Below are 20,014 nucleotides of genomic sequence, written 5' to 3' on the forward strand. Positions count from 1 at the left end.
AGACTGTCTGTCCATTAACAAGATGACAGAGATGGTTCACCTGCATTCCTAAGATAAAAATTGCTTTGCTCAGGCAAGGTCTACATTTGCTTCTGCAGGGCTGTTTTCCTTAGAAGAAGCTGGCCCCGTGCAGGACACCACATCAAGGTGTCTGGATTCTCCTTAGGCTGTGTTTTGGTCATCAAAAAAGGAGGCTGAGGGGAGACCTTATCACTCTTTACAACTACGGGAAAGGAGGTTGCAGTGAGGTGGGGGTCGGTCTCCTCTCCCTGGCAGTCAGTGACACGACCAGGGGACATGGCCTCAAGAGGCACCAGGGGAGATTTAGGTTGGGTATTTGGAGGGATTCCTTTACCGTAAGGGTTCTCAGGCCCTGGCAGAGGCTCCCAGGGAGGTGGTGGAGTCCCCATCCCTGGAGGGGTTTAAAAGATAAGTAGATGCCATACTTGGGGACATAGTCTGGTGGTGGATTTAGCAGGGCTGCATCGATGGCTGCACTCTTATAACAGTCTTTTCCAACTGAAAACATTCTGTGATTCTACGTCCAAAATGCCCAATAGACAAGAATCTGTGACATATGAATATATGCAATACATACTGATTTCCTTACAGTATAAAAACTTCGCTCTGCTTATGAACAGAGATTTTTATCTGGCAAAGAGGAGGGTGTGTGCAAGGACAAGCACATTGTGTTTAACCACAGAATCACCGAATGGTTCGGGGTGGAAGGGACCTCAAAGCTCATCCAGTCCCTCCCCCTGCCATGGGCAGGGACACCTCCCACTGGATCAGGGGCTCCAAGCCCCATCCAACCTGGCCTGGAACCCCTCCAGGGATGGGGCAGCCGCCACTGCTCTGGGCAACCTCGGCCAGGGCCTCCCCACCCTCATCGTGAAGAATTTCTTCCTAACGTCTCATCTAAATCTTCCCTCTTCCAGTTTAAAGCCATTCCTGTCACTACAGGCCTTTACAAAAAGCCCCTCCCCAGCTTTCCTGGAGCCCCTTTCAGCACTGGAAGCTGCTCTAGAGTCTCCCTGCAGCCTTCTCTTCTCCAGGCTGAACAACCCCAACTCTCTCAGCCTCCTCATTGCAGAGGTGCTCCAGCCCTCGGATCATCTTTGTGGTTTAGTATTTGTTCCAGCAGGTCAGCAGCATGTTCTCCACAGGATCTGACAGCGCTGATCTGGGGCTTTTTGTTTGGTGGGGTTTTTAATTTTACTTAATATTCGTCAGCAATCTTTGAAACCAGTGCTCAGATCTAGATGACTTTGCAGTCCCTGGCTGGGACAGACACTATGGATCTGTTCTTGCCCTTCTGAGAACTCCTTCTTTGTCAGCCGTTTTGAAATTGTGTTTTATGAATGAGAATCTACAAAGCTCAGTCTGTCATCTACAGTGCTCGCTGTGGATGTGAGGCTGGAGTAGCACCTGCTGCTTTATTAAATCTCTTAGTGACGTGATATTTGCTGTTGCAGTGCCTGGTCAGAGCAGGAATTTAATGAGAAAAAGCTGGACAAAGCTGCACTCAGCCAAAATGGCTGTGATACAGTTAATGGAGTGGGATGTGGAGAGCAGATCTCAAGCTAGGAAGGATGAATTCAATCTTTTTGGTAGATTTTTACACAGCTTGTATCAAAAAAAATGTTTAAATTTAGAGGTGCGCTTGGGCCCAGGCCTTTCCCAGATTTCTAGGTATCAGCTCTTGAAACACTCCTTGTACTTGCATGAAGAGCAGCCTTGTCTCACAGGCAGACATGTACAGGACTGCTCGATGTACCTTCTGCCGCGGGCTGTGCCTGAGAAAGGCTGTTCAGACAGCGCACGACTGGTCACAATGCAAATATCCCACTGGTTTTGCACTGGCAACACTGACTTCCAAGTTAAAGCAGTGGTCAACACAGCTTCAGACTACAGAACAGACTTTGGACAGACTACAGCCCTTCATCTCCATCTCGATGTCACTGATGGCTCAATTACATTTTACAGTGTAATTGTCTCGGAGAAAGTGCAAGTTTTCAAAGAAAAAGTAACTCTAGAATGTGTTTCCCTATTAAAAGCAGACATTCAGGGGACAGTGGCAAGCCTAAATTTTCTTTCATGTGTATATCCAAAGGAAAAAGCAAAGTGGGAACGCTAGACCTTTTTGCTTTTAAAGAGGAAAAAAAAAGGCATGCACTTTTCCCAATTTGTAAATACATTCCTGAATATTAACAAAAAGAAATGTTATAAATCAACTAACAAACACATTCGCTGTGATTTTTAGACCTGGTGTTTTAGAGAGCTGCTTTAGTACAAGTACTAAAGCTAAAATACAGCTGCTTACCATGAGAACACGGAAGGATTCTGAGCTTGTCTCCATCCTCGTATTCATCCAGACAGATGGCACACACATCGTATTCGTCTCCTAAAGCACATAATTGAGAACTAGTTTAACTTTAAAGGATTTGCACCAGAGCTTTTCAAACACACCCACACGGGTTCTCCTGGTGAGCTTCATAGGCTGAAGAAACCGTTACTGTTCCGTGCCCAGCCCAGGGCCGGGTTCTCTGACGTGACAGAGCTGACTGTGCTAAATTTCTCTCCTTATAAGGACTACAACGCCTTCACTGCCCCTGCAGGTTAATAAAAGATGTTTTGAACTGGGCACATTGCTCTCTCTAGAATATTCTATCACTCTTATTAAAGGATAAGGGTTTCAAATATAGGATTCACTAAGAATCACAGAACGTTTTGGGTTGGAAGAGACCTTAAAGCCCATCCAGGTCCATACCCCATGCTGCAACACCTCCCACTGGATCAGGGGCTCCAAGCTCCATCCAACCTGGCCTTGAACACCTCCAGGGATGGGGCAGCCACAACCTCTCTGGACAACCTCCTCTTTCACACACATCTTGCCACTTGAACACAACCAGTGCTGCTACTCGCTATCTCCAGGTGGTACTTCTGCTAAGCCAGCAGCACTTTGGACACTGAACCTTCCAGGCTTAACCCTGTGCAGTACCGCATGGCTTCTTCACAAGCAGCAGCCTGCTAGCACTGCTCGCTCTCCAGACCATGAAACATTCTTTAGATGCCCAGACGACAGCAAACCAGAAAAGAAATCAGTCCGACCCAGCTCGCCTCTCCCCCGGGGAAGTCCTCGTTGTCACACGGCTGGAGGCACGTGTGCCAGCCGACTGCACTGCGAGCTTTTCTATCACCTGACCAGCGCATGGTTGGTTGAGGGACTGGGTAGTTACAGGGTCAAATGATCCAATGCGCATTTGTCCATCCTACCATAAGGGCAGTCATCTGGTCAGCATGCGGTGCCGGGATGCCTGCCTCTGGCTTACACCCTTTACGCTAAGTAAAGGCACCCATGAAAGCATCTCTGAGAAGACCCATCAAACCCCACCTTGCCCAGAGGATGGGCATACCAGACACAGCCCCCACATCCTTGGGGGTGGCCCCAAAGGACTATGTCACTCTCGCTGCATATTTGGGCCAAGTATTTGGAATGGTAGTCCTAGCCCAACACCCGTTGCCCATCTTCACAGCTGCTTTGCTGTCTCTCACTGCTCAGCGTTTGGCATTTTCACTGTCTGCAGGGCTAGCTAAGATCCTGGTTCTACCGTACAGCAGAGGAGGCAGGGAACAAAGGAGATGTAGATCCATAGAAAGAATGTGCAGAGAAAGTTTGCTCTCTCATGTACCAAAACACAAAAGGAAAGGCGTGCAGGGGGGCAGAGACCCCCGTAAAAGAAAGAAGGACCCCGTGATCTTGTCACTTCAGGTAAAAGCAAGAAGGGTGGAAATAGCAAATCTTGTTTCCAGTGCCACTCAGGGTAGCTTTCTCCATGTCCTCCCAACCTCTTCCAGTTCCTTCTGAATTCCACCTACTCTGAGCCCCATCTGTCCCACAGTGTTAACTCATTGGTCATCCTCACAACTCAATTCTCCGCTCCTGTTCCCCACAGGTTCACCTTAATCCTCCCCAAGGAAACTCGTATCAAGTCTTTTCTGGACTATCTGCTGTACTAAAATGTCGTTGCTACACACCATCCGAGATTTGACATTGGAGATGTCAGATTTAGTGCACCAGGCTGATGTGTACAAGGGCTGGAGTTAATGGCCACAATCAGAATCCCCAACACACTCAGTTCACCTTTCAATACACACGCTTCACACACAGTCACCTCTGATACAAGACAGGTTAGCACACATCTAGATTTTTTTGTACAGCAATTCCAACATTACTTCCCAAAGCACTGCCCAGATTACACAGAATCATAGAATGGTTTTGGTTGGAAAAGACCTTTAAGATCGAGTTCAACCCTTCCCTCCTTCCCCCCACCTAGGGAGCTGTAGAAAGCTAACAAACACCACCAGAGACTCAGCAGTGAGGTGGAGCACATTGCCACGGTCACTGCAGAGTTCGAGGATTACATGAAACTCAGTTTTTGGGGAAAGAGAATCCGAAAATCCAGTTCAGGAATCCTCAACATAAGAAGGGTATAGAACTGTTGGAACAGGTTCACAGGAGAGCTACAAATATGATCTGAGGGCTGGGGCACCTCTGCTCTGAGGAGAGGCTGAGAGAGTTGGGGTTGTTCAGTCTGGAGAAGAGAAAGCTGTGGGGAGACCTTATGTGACCTTCCAGTACTTGAAGGGGCTACAAGAAAGCTGGGGAGGGACATTTTACAAAGTCTTGTAGTGAGAGGACAAGAAGGAATGGCTTTAAACTGGAAGGGGGAAGATTTATATGAGACATAAGGAGGAAATGCTTTACAATGAGGGTGGGGAGGCAGTGGCCCAGGTGCACACCACTAACTGAAAAAGACATTAACTGACTTTCTTGAAGCAACTTTTTCCTTGTTTCTCCTTACAACATAATTTACTTTGTATTTTTGTTTTGATCAGATTTCACAGGGAACAAAATTAATATTAGCTTTATTGGCTTAAGATAATTTTGTGGAGTTAATTTTAAATCCATAGCACTAGGTCATTAAAGCAAGGTTCAGTCAACCCTGCAGAGGAAAACACTTTTTTCTTTCCCCTTAGGAGGCTGACTCACATTGCACAAATATTCTGTATCTGTTCAAACCGAACATCTGCTTTGCACAAAGTGAGAGCAACATCATTAATAATGCAAGCTGAATTTTCAGGGCAAAGAACAGTCAGTGGTTCTGTCCTTGAATCCAGGCATATCCCCTAACACGGTCTTTGTAGCTTGGCAAATACATTCTCTATTGACAGGTGTTATGCAGTAATAAGTCATTTCAATGAAACACTTTTTCTAGCTTTTCTTCTTGTACAGGCTGAGAGAGTTGGGGCTGTTCAGCCTGGAGCAAAGAAGGGGAGAACTTAGAGCAGCTTCCAGGACTGAAAGGGGCTCCAGGGAAGCTGGGGAGGGGCTTTTTACAAAGGCCTGGAGCGACAGGACAAGAGAGAACGGCTTTAAATTGGAAGAGGGAAGAATTATATTAGACATTAGGAAGAAATTCTTCCCGATGAGGGTGGTGAGGCCCTGGCCCAGGTTGCCCAGAGCAGTGGTGGCTGCCCCATCCCTGGAGGGGTTCCAGGCCAAGTCGGATGGGGCTTGGAGCCCCTGATCCAGTGGGAGGTGTCCCTGCCCATGGCAGGGGGTGGGAATGGATGGGCTTTGAGGTCCCTTCCAACCCAAACTATTCTGTGATTCTGTGATTATCCGTCTGGAAACTGATAAATACTAGTGGCACATGAGTTGCCTGACACAGATCTCTGCCCGACCTGACTGGGAATGTTTCCAGGGATGGAGCATCCACCACCTCCCTGGGCAAGCTGTGCCAGGGCCTCACCATAAAAAAAGTCTTCCTTCTATCTCGTTTCAATCTCCCCTGTTTCAGTTTAAAACCGTTCCCTCTTTTCCTATTGCCTTAAACCGCGCTAAAAACTCTGATCCCCAGGTTTCCTGGAGCCTCCTTCAGCACTGGAAGCTGCTCTAAGGTCTCCCTGCAGCTTACTCTTCTCCACGCTGAACAACCCCAACTCTCTCAGCCTGTCCTCACAGGAGAGGTGCCCAGCACTCTGATAACTTGTGTCCCCCCACTCTGGCCCCGCTCCAACAGGTCTCTGCCTTCCCTGTGCCTAGGGCTCCAGAGATGGAGTTCCACATAATAGAAATGATGCTTCACAGTGAGTGGCTGCTGTGGTCACTGCTACCAAGAGCAAAACAAGGAAGTTTTGTGGCACTTCTGTACCGATGTTGTGTATATTAATCAACATTTTAACTCTCAGCCACAGCCTGCACATGCCGTCTGCTCTAATTCCCTAAAAAAACAAGAGCTACTCTGTTTCGGTGAGAACAGGGTCAAGTCAAACCATCTGCGCGCTTTCACTTCAAACTCTCAAGAGTACTCAAAATTATCTCCAACTACAAACCTCCTCAATTTAGAGGGTTTTTGCTGTTAAAAACAAGCAGGTCTAATGAGTCGGACAAAGAATGAACCACTTGCCTTTCTTAAATTTATGCACAGGAAGTTTCTTAAGCTGATCCTTCCTGAGTCGATTCCTTCTCGCTCGGTGTCTGTCTTGCACAAATTTTGTGATCTGGAAACAGACACAGGAAAGACAACAGGAACAGTAAATTAAAACAACAGGAGAACAATAAAAGTTTTGATTTATGAGTCTTCCACACTAAGTCACTCGAAAGGGAACCCCAGCTGAAACTGAACCACCTCTTCCCTTTCCTGGACTCAAGGATGAAGCCAAACAAGCTTAAAGGATGTTCTCAAAAAACGTGGCACTTGAAATTGAAAACACACAAGCTTTGTTTGGAAAGAGGAAAAAAGTTATGTCCATACTCCATAAAATAATGGCAGTTTCTAACTCTAGCATGTGATATGACATTCTCTATCGAATATGATTACAAGCAAACAAAAAAACCGCTTTAACCACAGAACAGACACAAACAAATCTTTTGACATTTGCAGAGGTTCTCTACACCCACCTACGCTGTGGAAAAGGTAAATACTAATATCAAAACAGCATTAATATCTCTCACTTCAGGAAAACCTGGAAGGCACTGATATACCTCACTACATATTCTTTTCAATCAAGTACGCATATATGCCTATTATGGACAAATGTTATCAGGACCATTTGAAGCTGTAATTGGTTTTGGCAAAATAAAATCTATTTATCCTTCTGTATCACACCTGGCTTTACTTTCTAAGCCTATCTGGATCCAAGCTCTTAATACAGGCCCTTTTTACAGATAAACAATCAAGTGCATGCATGAACTGCACTCTGCCTACTGTAATTCAGATATTCAGCAACAATCAGAGCCTCACATTCATTTATCAGTTAAAAAGAAGACTTTCTGAAAGAAGCATGGCTAAATCCACACATTAATGAAGACTAAATCCAACCTGGAGCCTCCCAGAGATCAAGTTCACTGCACCAATTAATTATCCAATGCCCTAATCTATCAGGATCTCTCTATTAAGGCCTCTCTATGCTCAAGGGAACCAATATCATCTAATCTGGCATTGTCGGCAAACGTAGTGTGCACTCAACTCCCGTGTCCAGGCGATAGAAGCACTGAAAAGAACTGGCTGTAAGCTGAACCCTGACGAACACCGCTAATGCCTGGCTGCCAGCCAGAGGTCACCCCGTTTACTACAATGCTTTGAGCCCGTCCCTTTAGCCAGCCGCTCACTCACTGCTTTGCGTACACATCTAGCTTTACAGCGGGCATTTTATCCAGCATCTTGTAAAAAGAGTACCAAAAGCTTTGCTAAAAATAAACTCCAAAGGAAATGGATGCAGAAACCTGCTGTATTCATAGTGAGGGAAAAATCTGCAACTCTAGGGAGAGGTGGCCTTTCAGCGGGATTAGCCTTGTTATTGCTACAGAACTCCAGTTCCTTGTTAAAGTGACTGGTGCAAAGTGATCTGTGATTCAGTTCCGTTCTTGGCCTGAAGGTGACAGTACTGACGTCCACAAGGAATTTTTGCCACTCAGTTAATATCATCTACAAGCAAAAGCAGCTAAACTGGTGAAAATCTCTGAAGCAAAATATGAAGAAACATCCTGAGAGCAAAGCGAGTCTCTTATTTCTGAATTCCCAGAGCGGTGGTCCTGGTAGCAGCCAAGCTCACACTCCTCGTGATTACAGTTTCCCTGTGTCCCCCGCTATGCTCCAACTTTCTCTTCCATGGTAACCTTCAAAATCTCTCTTTAAACAAGAGGCCCCATAACCATTCTGACTGCCTTTCTCTTCATTCCCCAATCAGTATCTCTTCTGAAAGATGATGTGTCAGTCCTTCACAGTGTATTCTGATGCGATGCAAAGCCAGTACTTATGATTTCTGAAATGATAACCACTGTCCCTTTCATGGCCTTCTTCATTTCAGTTCCTAGATAAACAATGCTATGTTTGAAAGTTTCAACTCAGGTGCATTATAAGCAGACAGTGAAGCTCAGCTTGGAGTACTAATGGTCCGGAAACAACAAATGTTCACAGGATATTATCCCTGTTGACCACTCTCTTTAAAAATACAATGTCTCCTTATCTGAAACTGTGGACCTTGAGGATATGACAGGGCCACACATTCACCTGATTAACTGAGAAGTCCTCTATGTTGAGGTTATCACTAGAAGGTCAGGCAAAGCACTGGTGGATTTTACACCACCTCTAGTTGATCACTTCTGCTTTGTTCAATAGAATCACAGTATAGTTTGAGTTGGAAGGGACCTCAAAGCCCATCCAGTTCCACTCCCCTGCCATGGGCAGGGACACCTCCCACTGGACCAGGGGCTCCAAGCCCCATCCAACCTGGCCTGGAACACCTCCAGGGATGGAGCAGCCACAACACCTTTGGGCAACATGTGTCAGTGCCTTGTCCACCCTAATTATGAAGAATTTCTTCCTAATGTCTAACCTAAATCTTCCCCCTTCCGATTTAAAGCCATTCACCTCATCCCATCACTCTGTGCTCTGGGAAAAAGTCCCTCCCAGGAGACCTTAGAGCAGCCTTCCAGTACCTGAAAGGGGCTACAGAAAAGCTGGGGAGGGACGAGAGGTCCAGTTGGAGACATCCCTACGCATGGCAGGGGATTGGAACTGGATAAGCTTTAAGGTCACTTCCGACCCAAACCATTTCACGATTCTACGATTCCATTAGTACATCCTTTCATTAAACTCCAGTGACAGTTCTGTGATGATCTGTTTGAAAAATGCTTTTATTACAAGAAGGAACTTACCATAAATATGACGATGAGAATAAGACAGATCCCTACTATTATTAGGAAGGGGATTAAGTAGTACTCCAAAGGAAGACTGAACTCTGGGACTAACACAACATGGCCACTGTGGGAAGAAAAAGATAACACTTTCTAAATAGGTTAGAATTCAATAAACATTGAATTGAGGAATAAAATGCAATGAAAAAGAATAAAAGAAAAGACTATCACTAGAGACACTAAAGGAGTACCTACCTGTGCACAACACAGAAAATTCAGCTCATACCCTCATAATGTAATGCAAATTAAATAAAAAGATAAAACAATATTTCTTAGAAGATGCTTGGAGTTAAAACTACTTACTGACTTCAGTCAGAAATAAATCTAAAGCAGCCAGGAAAACACCTTATAGCTGTTTGCATAGCAGAATGAGAAAAATAACATGACTATCAAGAGAGTGTGAAGTCATTCTTGTTTACTAAAGCACTTTGGGTTATACGGGAGGCGTAGACTCAAATCATGAAGCATGGTGAAGTGCACCCTTCACTCTCTGGAGAGTCAAACTACAGTCCAGTAACCAAAAATCTTCCTAGAGGACCTGATACGAAGCTGGAAATCTGGTATCTGAATAATATATTTATTGATACTCAAGGAAGTAAAATCCCATTATTTTGTTGGCACATGCAGTCAGAAACCCCTGAGAAATTACAATATACAAGTGCGATACCAGATCTATAACCACTACACATATGGAGCCATATTTGACTTATCAGTTAGTTGCATCAGCAAGGTGTCTACTCAAGAATGACACAATCTATTTGTTCTGATCAATTCTGTGAAAGACAGAGACCTGAAGAACCAGGAGCGCTAGAGTAATGATATCAAACAATATGCGGGAACTGACACAAACTGTAAAAAGAACACCCTCTTAGGTCTGAAATACGCATTCTCTGACAAACCATTTCTGCGATCACAGAATGGTTTAGGTTGGAAGACACCTTAAAGCCCATCCAGTTCCATGGGCAGGGACACCTCCCACTGGATCAGGGGCTCCAAGTCCCACCCAACCTGGCCTGGAACCCCTCCAGGGATGGGGCAGCCACCACTGCTCTGGGCCACCTGGGCCAGGGCCTCCCCACCCTCAGCATGAAAAATTTCTTCCTAATGTCTAATCCAAGTCTTCTGTCTTCCAATTTAAAACCATTCCCCCTCATCCTATCACTCTAGGCCCTTGTAAAAAGCCCCTCTCTGGCTTTTCTCTAGATGCATTGCTGAGATCATCAGCTAAACTCATGCATTTAACATTATATGAAAATTAAATTTCAGTAACATTTGTTAAATGTGTAGAAATCCTCTTGCAGGAAACCAATTCATTTGAAAAATGCTTTCTGCCCACTGCTCTCAGGCACAAAGCTTCTCCTGGGATACCTATAGTGTCTGCCATCACAGCATCCTATTTTAAATCCATGAACATTAAAGAGGCAATGACTTAAAGCAAGGAATAACACAGATGCATGTGAGGTACTCACCCCTTCTCATAAGTAAATTCTTCTTTAAGAGAATTAGCTGATGTCTCGCCAATAAAGACAGAAGGAATGTCAATCTTCTTTAAAATCTCAACTGCATTAAAGAAGGCAGGAAAATAAAACTATTATTAGGCAGACATCTTAAGGCACAAGACTTGAACATTGTGAGTCCATCACAATGTGAAGATGTATTTTAATGTAGTGACACACCGATTGATGCACATGCATTCTACATCTTTATGTAGAAGTGGTATTATTTCCTAACGAATACCTAGAAATTTTATTGCAGATATAGAAATTAAAAATCTTAATGGAATACTTAAAGGGAGCACAAAACCAATACATTTTGGCAAAAGGAGTTATCAGAGTAAGTTTAACCGAACATCATTCTTACTCGGACACTTGATAAAGTCACACAACTCCATTCATTTCCAGAATTTCTGGCAACTCATATGACTCTTTCATCCTGTACTGTAAATTTAAATTAAACTTTCTTCCCTCCTTTTCACCTTAAACATAAATGAATACACTGGGAATTGCTAGGGCCAGAGAAGGTCAAAAGGAAGAAAGAAGAGAATGAACCAAGGCCACGTTTTTATTTCAGTCCCCAGAAACCGGAGGGAACTCTCCCCTTCTCTGCTTACTCATGAAGGCAATAAGCAGCATAAAAGATGCATCTCAAATGAGGAATTATTATGAAAGATAAATCCCATATTCTAGAAAACCATCTCCTGGGCTTCACTTCATATTGATTTTCACCTATGACTTATGCTTCACATTTAAGGGTCAAAGTATCTTGAGTTTAGTCAGTATCAAAGTATCCCAGTTCCCCAAGGCAAAAGCACACATGGCTTCATGTCACCTCACGCTACTCAAGTCTGCACTTGCCGTCACCTTGTCCTACGCTTTGATTTCTCAGTGCAATCTGAAAATAAGATTCTTGCGCCTTGTGAATTCATTAAAACCACTTTCACACTGCTTTCCGGGCTACTCAGCTGCCATTCAGTTTGCTGAAAGTTCATTTCCTAGTTTACTCAATGGTGTTTCCACTTGCAAAGACTTTTTTTGCTCTCATTCATGTTCGGGTTCCGTACTGAGCAAGCTCAAAAACTGGACAAAATAAAGAGGTGCCAAAAGAAATTCATAACAACACCGTAGCACAAAAAACATATACCATAAACCAAACCCATACCATAAACCAAACCAAATATTTTGCCCAGATTACAAGATGAGCATATTTGCTCCATCAAAGGTTAAAATTGGAACATCTGGCACCAGAATCAATCAGAAAATGGTGCACTGTTCTCCAAACAATTTTTCCAATGGAACACATATGCACATCATCTGTATTCACATGAAATTAGAAACCATTTGCCCAAAGGAAGAGAAAAATATACACAACAGTAACAACAAAATGGAATCACTAATAAACACTAAGAAAGTCACATTTTAAGGTTTGATTTCCTTCCAGTAAGTTTTTCTACTTTCCCTATATTTTTACTTACTTAACAACACATCAGCTATTTTCCACATCTGCCATATAAATCTCTCATAAACTTAACCATTTAACCCAGAACAGTTGAACTAAAATGTAAAGGAAAATGCTCAAAGAATGTACAAACTTAATGCCACAAATAACACTGAAGTATACACACATGTCCTTATACAAATATCTCCAATTTTAAAACATTAACAGCAGGAGGAATTCTGGTTGGTGCGGAGTTTTTTTTGAGTGGTTTTTTTTTTTGATGTTTTTGTTTGTTTGGGTTTTTTTTTGTGGGGGGTTTCTTTTTGTTCTTTGGTTGGTTTTGTTTGATATTGATTTTCATATTGTCCACTCTGGTGGGTAAAATGATTTTCAAACAGGAGAGAAGAAGTGATACCTGTACTTACTGTCGTTGGATCCCATGCTTATGAGGTCATCCGAATCAACATTGTGAACTATAGCTGCCTTGTATCCAGCTCTCTGTGCGTTTAATACCTAGAAGTCACACAAAGTCCTTATTAGAAAGTCTACAGTCTCAAAACACAGCAACCTACCTGTCCTCTCTAATATTTTTAACTTAGAGGATGTTATAAGTATTAGTACAACTTCATTTGCACTGATAAAACAAATGACCTCTTTCAAAATAACATCACGGTATTTGTTCTTGCACTCAAGTAATTATGTTATTGTTCCTGAAAAATCATCAATACTGTCTACAGTTTGCATATATTAAAAACAGGATTAGAAATTTCCTATGGGTAGATAAAAATAATATTTGATGATCATTGAAAATGAAAGTGCTAAATTATATTGGTAAATCAGGAATTTCCACTTGATACCTTGTGAAATCACATGGAAAAGTCTAAAACCAGAAATGTGGGTACTAAACTACAAACATATTGTGTGTCAGTTCTGTCTCAGATAAACATCTGAAGGTTTCGTCAGCACAAGCAAAGCCTATGGTCCAAGTATATGTGTATAGGCACATACGTACACACACCCCCTATATATATCCATATCCACCCCAACCTACACACACCCCCCCCCTATATATATACATACATTCACACCACGCCCCCCAGCTTCTCAAGAGAAACAATCACAACACACAAGAGTTGAAAAGCTGGAGAACTTCCACCGATTGTTCTAAAAAAAGGGTCTTTAGGTCAAGCTTGAAACACAAAGCCTTCCCGCATGCTGCGCAACAGCAAAAACAGCAGCTTTCCAACACTTCTCAGAATGTGGAATACCATGACCAGGAACACAGAAGTGTTTTTTCAAGGTTAGCACCAGAATAAAAAAGCTGACAGCTCAGTCAACGCCGACAAGTTGTTTTCAGCAAACAAGCATTTGCTGAATTTCTGATTAAAGACTTACCCACTAGAAAAATTCTGACCTGATCCTTTACCGTTGTTTTCAGCAGTAACAGGTTTGAGGTGCTCAGGGATATGGTTTAGTGGCTGATAGAAATGGTTGGACTCAACGATCTAACAGGTCTTTTGCAACCTAGTGATTCTATGAACGCTGTTTACAGGCAGCAATCAGACAGGCAAAAAGGACGTGAAAAAGACCAGTACACACTCAACCTTCCTTTTACCATGAAGCCATACAGACCCGTGGTGACAGGATTCCCAGTGTGTCACTCCAGAGTCTAATGTGCAGGGAGATCACGTGAGCTGTGAGCTGCCTCTACAGCTGGATCTACAGCCTGGGTGGAATCCACATGTTTAACCACACCACCACAGAACCAAACATACCACACAGCGGCCAACACTGCTGGATCTCCTTCCACCTCATGAAGTTAAGAAGAAATTGAAGAGCCCTGTTTCCCTTAAGACATCTTTTCCTGCCCGATACACCAGGGTCATTTTCAAGAAAATCAAGTTTTCAAGCCACACACAAATAGTTCTAATTTCGTATTTTTAAAGTAACACAGAAAATACTTTACTTCAGCTGCATGTCAAAATTTTTATAATATAAATACTTCATAATATAACATTTAGCCGTTGCACCTATCTAAAACATCCCCATTCTGCTACTTGTGCCCGTTTCTTCCCAGCAGCACACTATCTCCTCTCCCCATCCATCAGTTGTGACACTACCGTTGTTTCTGGGATCAAAATGTGAGCCACAAGATAATCCAGCTATTAGAAACAAAAACAAACTGTGAAAGTGGTCTGCAGATTTTGGGTGCTTCTATCTTTATCTCCATTCCCTATCTCACCTGTGATGGCCAGCAGCAAAGTCTAACCAGCAAGGAAAGCTGATATTGCTACTGAATGTTTCCTATTATAAAACTGCAGCAGCCGTCACCCTTTTTCACCATGTAAGGTAGCCTTAAACTAAATCATACTACAACACTACTCTATCTGCCTGTAGACAATAAAATTCTTCGTTCCCTTCACACCAGTATCCACCGTGCTGTCAGATATAGATGTTTTTCTGAAGCACCAGTCAATTCTTTAAAACCTTGAAACAGAGTGGAGGCAGAATTGAAAATCTTACCTTGACATCAAAGTTGCACTCAAGCCTTCGAATTAACACAATAAAAGCACTAGAGGAGTTGTCTCTCAGTGGAGGCGGGGCTATCGGTTCACACGCATTCTCTGGTTTTGAATTTATTAGGAATCCCTAAAAAAGGAATACAAACAGGTGCTTCATTTCTCTTTGTCTTAACAAAAGGGTTGTCAGACCAGCCTAAGGAAAGAAAACTGTACCTTTCCATACACCGTACAGCTACACAAATACTTATTATCAACTCAGTCCTATATCACAGCAAGATCACTGCCACGTCCCTGACTATTTTGATTCATCAGAATCTTTGGCTGTAAAGAATCTTTCTTTCTAGAAAGAAGAGTTTTTCCAGTTACATCACCTGATGCTTAAAACTCAGCCTGTGCAGAAAAACTCAATATTAAGAGGACTGCAAATACTACATTAACACGGTGGAGCTTCACCCTAAGACATAGGGAGTCTCACAAGGAAAATCAACGTCCGAGAGCCTAAAAAGCATGAACACAAATGTAATACTTAGCAATTAAAACAGGAAACTGAAGAGAGTTACGTGTGTGACACCAACACTGCTGGTTTGCTCAGGTAGACAAAGACTACAGCACATCAAATCTGTTACAGCCAAACCATTTACACGGGCAGGAAGTCTTGGCAACACCAATCCTGAAGGAATCTTTGGTCTGGTTTCAGGTGAATGTGTTAGCATTCCACCGCTAAATGCTCTCTGACCTTGGGCTTTAATAGCTCCTGAAAACTTCTATAGCTTTTCTCAGAGGACACCAGCCCCTCACCATGACATCGTGACTTCAGGGTCACCTGCACCCTGGAACTTTCTTCCCGCTACTGCAAATGCTGCGCGAACACTGCTGATATGGAAATTTATGCAAGACAAAGGCCAGAATAACATCATGCATACTGCACAATGCTAGTTGTTCTAGCCCTAAAGAGAGCAGGCCTCCTCCTTCCCTAATAGAATATGCTTGCTTCCTCGGTCAAATCTCTAGATCGCCTGAAAAGGAGCCGCTTTATTAATTAGATTGATATTAATTAGATTCCCTCTGTCAGTCTCTCCACAGATTTTGATTACCAAGATACAGAAAAACCGAGACCACACGCCTAGAGGAGGCGTTGTATCCCCTTCGTTTGAAATACGGCTCTTCAGAAAAACAGCTTCCTTTGCAAGGTCTAGATATATCTGAGAGCTTTAAACTCTCAGTTTTCAATGTCAGCTTCATAACAACATGTTGTCATATGTGTATAAGTAATTATTATTACATATATTTATATTTAAAAGCATATAAACTGTCAGTTTATATAAAATACATGTAATTTAAATATAAATTGTCAGTTTAAATGTACTTTATATACATTTTATCCATAAGTATATAACATTCATAAAGGTTTTAAGCAATTTTGTTTTGAGGAATAGCTTTTTGTAATGCTAATATCGCTTTTGGCAGAGAAGGCACAACCAGCACTCTCTCCCTTGCCAACTCTGTGGTGACAGGCACAACATCACACAGTCTGTAACAATTAAAAGCGATATCCACTGCAAATTCTACACTGATTTGCTAACAGGCAAATTTAGATTCCTAAGGTTCCCCTGATTCACACACCAAACACTACCTACGTTACGCAGTTTCACGCAAAGTATTTATTCTTTTTAACACAAGTGCTGTGTGTGGAACCAACTGCACAAATCACACAAAGCCAAGTTGCCATTCAAGGAATGCACACACACATGACTGGACTGGATTTTACTTAGTGCTATCACGCTCTTAGATATCATTAATTGTGGGCCTGTTCTCTTAAGGATGCAGGCACAAACAACTGACCACTTTAAGACTAGGACACAGAAGCAAAAAGCACCTACTTTTATGCTTTGGCACCAGTTGCTAAAGAATCTGACAGATCCTGTTTTAGAAGTTGCATATTTATTAATCACAAGCATTGAAAAAGTACAACATTTTCATCCTATTTCAACTAACAGTAATTAAAATCTTAATGCAAAGTTTTAGTATTATACTCAGAACTAAAACTAATTATTTCTACATAGATAACAACATCTCCCTTAGCTAAGACACAAAGCTCCCCAACAGTTAAAGGTTACAATCAAAGCTCCTTAGATCTATTTTTGATGTATTAAATTGGCTCACTACTGAGGCAAATCACTTAATCGCCCTCTGTTTCTCAATATAGTCCGTAAACAATGATACAGCTTGAACAACACTTCTCCCATGATAAAACTCATTGGGCACGAAAACAAATGTTCTTAAAGTTTTGTTTGCAGGGGAATTTTTAGAGTTACAGGAATTCCTACAGCAGTTAATTCCTCTTTGGGATTAAAAGCACAGCATACCATCGGAGAGTAATCCAACCTCATGCCTCCACATCAGCCTCATGGTTTGCATACTGTTTACTCACAAGCATTGCAACACCAAGGGTGCTGCAGAACTCACGTTTGGGGGCCGCAGAGGCTACAGACAAGGATTAGGAAGCAGCTCTGTCCCCGTAGGTATGGAAATGAGAGCAGAACCTGGAAGGCAGTCTGCCTAAAGATATTTACAGCTCAGAATCCTTATACAAAATAAAAGCATATGTATCTCAAGCATAAATACTGACTCATGCGCCGTTCATGGTGACAGCCAAACAAGTCAGTGCCACAAAAATGGCTCCATGCAGCCACTTCCACAATAACAAAACAGAAATGAAACCTGAACTTCACACAAGTAAAAAACTGGGTTCCATTATTCAGCTATTTTTAATTTATTTACTTATTAAAAACGTTCAGCAAGTTCTGTCTCACATACAAAAGTTCTGATTACGAACGTTCCCTTCTTAGGAGAGGAATCTCCTTTTCACAGGCAACAGTTTGTATCGGACCCTCTGCACGCCTGTTTTGCTTGAGCAGTGGATCACTCAGTTGTGTATTTATTCTTCCTCAGTACTATATTCATTTAACTTTTATCTTTTATTAGTTTCCAGAAGTGTTCAGCAGACACAGTTCTCTCTCTATGTATATATTTGGAGATATATATATATATTTTTGTACTTTTTTTACCTTCAGCCCTTCTGCTGGAAGTCTGTAGCCAAACCTAGCAGGGAGATCATCAAAGGTCTGGGTTCCATTTTCGAGGTTATACTAAGACAAAGAAATTTTAAAGAAAATTCAGATTTGCAACAAGAGACAAATAGGTAACAAGCATGCAGAGAAATAAAACAACATTGTGTAATTTTTTAGATTCAAATATTTATCAGACATAGGAACTCTTATGACTGTGTCCATGAAATCACAAAATTGCTTCTTCCACTCTCATGGCAATATCGTTCTTTTCTTATCTATTTGTCAAAACAAGCAAGTAATAGAGCTTTTGTTCAATTATCTATATGATAAATCTTTCCTTCTACTTTCTACCATTCAAACAACACAAGATTGGCTGAAGAAACAGTTTTTAATAGGTGGTTTTCTGTAGGTGGAGAACAGTCTGCTGATGTTATCCCTTCTCAACTGCCTGCTATGCATTCAGGTCAGCAGCCAAAAAATAGCTCCACAGTTTTGTTCTGTACAAGCTTTCATTTCAAAACAGAGGAATACTGTAAAGACCATAAACCTGTGGAAGCTGTTTCTCCTTTCCTTGTTTGTCTTTCTTAGCAATGTGACATGCCTAACCAATGCAGATCCATACAAGAAAAAAAGTGTAAACTGTACGTATACTGAAATTATTTCCATTAAAAGACATTAGTCCCTGCTAAAGGTGAGTTACACAGTAACTGCTTTGAACACACACCAGTTAATAAGTATTAGTCAAGTTTAATGACTCCTAACTACTTGCCCATTCATTGTCTCATCCAGTTGTCACACAAGAGGGCCAAGTAAGGATCTTATCCCTCCCTTCAGATGGACAAAACATCTCCCAATAGTGAGACTTAGACAGTGGAACTCAAACTATAGTTTAAAATCACAATCTTGATTTAACTCTTTCAAAGAACAACATTTCAAAGAGTTTCCTTCCCACCAACTTCAACAAAAAAAGGGGGAAAGAAGTAAGGATGGAGCTAAATGTAAAGGAAACTTTGTTCTTTGTAACCAACCTGCTTCATCAAGCCTTTCCTCCTGATCTTCCATTCCATCGCTACACAGCACAACCCTGCACCAGGATGCTGCCCTCCTCCACCCTCGCTATTTGCTCATCTACCTACTTGAAAATGTTCTTCCTGAGCTTGTGTACAATAAATTTTCCCTTGAATGCCTTAGCAAGTCACAATTTATGCAGTCGAACACAAACCCACTTCCTTTTACCCCTTATTTAAGAAATAACCAATGGTGCCTTCATATACATGTATATACATACACAAACATAATCCTTCTACTTGAGGCTGCAACTATGTGAGAACACAAAAGCATAAAAGTACATCTAAATCAGTAGGGAAAGGAAGAATTTCTTTTGTTGGTGAACGCAAAACTTCAAGTGGAATTTTGCTCTGCAAACAGGCAATCATTAAACCATGAAATCTTTCAAGATTAGATGCTATCTGTATGCCTTCAATTTCATGTGACACAGTATGCAAACATTCCCTCTTCTTCCAAGTATCCCTTAAGCTTTGCACTGGCTCCTTCTCACAGCAGAGTTTTAATTTGTGTCTAGCACATCTCTGCTGATCCTACTTTAAAGATATTCTTGGAATAGATATTTGGAAGTTACAGATCTAAGAATAAAAGAACGCCACACACGGAAGATTAAATAAAAGAAATTAAACTAAATTTCCAAAATGTCTTCTTTTTTTGATGTTGGTGGGGGTTTTGTTTTGTTTTTTTTTCTAAAGGAGGAAGTCTCAAGAATGAAAACTAGGGGTTTTATTATGAAAAGAGGAAGCATGGGATTTGTGAGAGAAGAAGGGGGGAAACAGGTTTACAGGAGAAAGTCAGTTTAAAATGTCACAATAGAATGGTGATGTCAGTTCCACAATAAAGCAATTATCTAGCTGCATTAATTGTTTCTTAAAGTTTTTATCTGCAAAAGGTAATAATACAATAGTTACAACACAAAGATCCAAATAACAATTCAGTATTCAGCAACCCCACATTACCACTTAACCCTTAACTTCAAAGATTTGCTGCTCTTCTCCTAAATTAATTGATATGGTATTGAGAGCTCTCCTGCCTATCACGGTAACTAGCTGAGAAGAGAGACTTGAGTACTTGGGTTGCATTATTTTAGTGGTTTAAGCTCTATCCTAGACAGACATAACTTCCTCTCTAAGACTACACAATACATAAACCTAGTA

The 20,014-nt window shown here is 41.9% G+C and overlaps 1 protein-coding gene across 3 annotated transcripts in view; it reads right to left on the bottom strand.

The window, feature by feature from the left end:
- The window catches only part of RNF13 (ring finger protein 13), a 30,971-nt gene that overhangs the window by 4,975 nt on the left and 5,982 nt on the right, over positions 1-20,014 (bottom strand). For all 3 annotated transcript variants that reach the window (XR_008451159.1, XM_054074001.1, XM_054074002.1), the window contains 7 exons: positions 17,790-17,870; positions 14,723-14,848; positions 12,625-12,712; positions 10,735-10,825; positions 9,227-9,332; positions 6,474-6,567; positions 2,324-2,404 (listed from right to left, as the gene is read on the bottom strand). Coding sequence is in view for 2 of the 3 variants with exons in the window: in XM_054074001.1 (XP_053929976.1) it covers positions 2,324-2,404; positions 6,474-6,567; positions 9,227-9,332; positions 10,735-10,825; positions 12,625-12,712; positions 14,723-14,848; positions 17,790-17,870 (667 nt within the window). In the remaining variant the exon portion in view is untranslated. The remainder of the gene's footprint in view (positions 1-2,323; positions 2,405-6,473; positions 6,568-9,226; positions 9,333-10,734; positions 10,826-12,624; positions 12,713-14,722; positions 14,849-17,789; positions 17,871-20,014) is intronic.

The sequence above is a fragment of the Cuculus canorus genome, chromosome 9, assembly GCF_017976375.1.
Source record: "Cuculus canorus isolate bCucCan1 chromosome 9, bCucCan1.pri, whole genome shotgun sequence".
Taxonomy (NCBI): domain Eukaryota; kingdom Metazoa; phylum Chordata; class Aves; order Cuculiformes; family Cuculidae; genus Cuculus; species Cuculus canorus.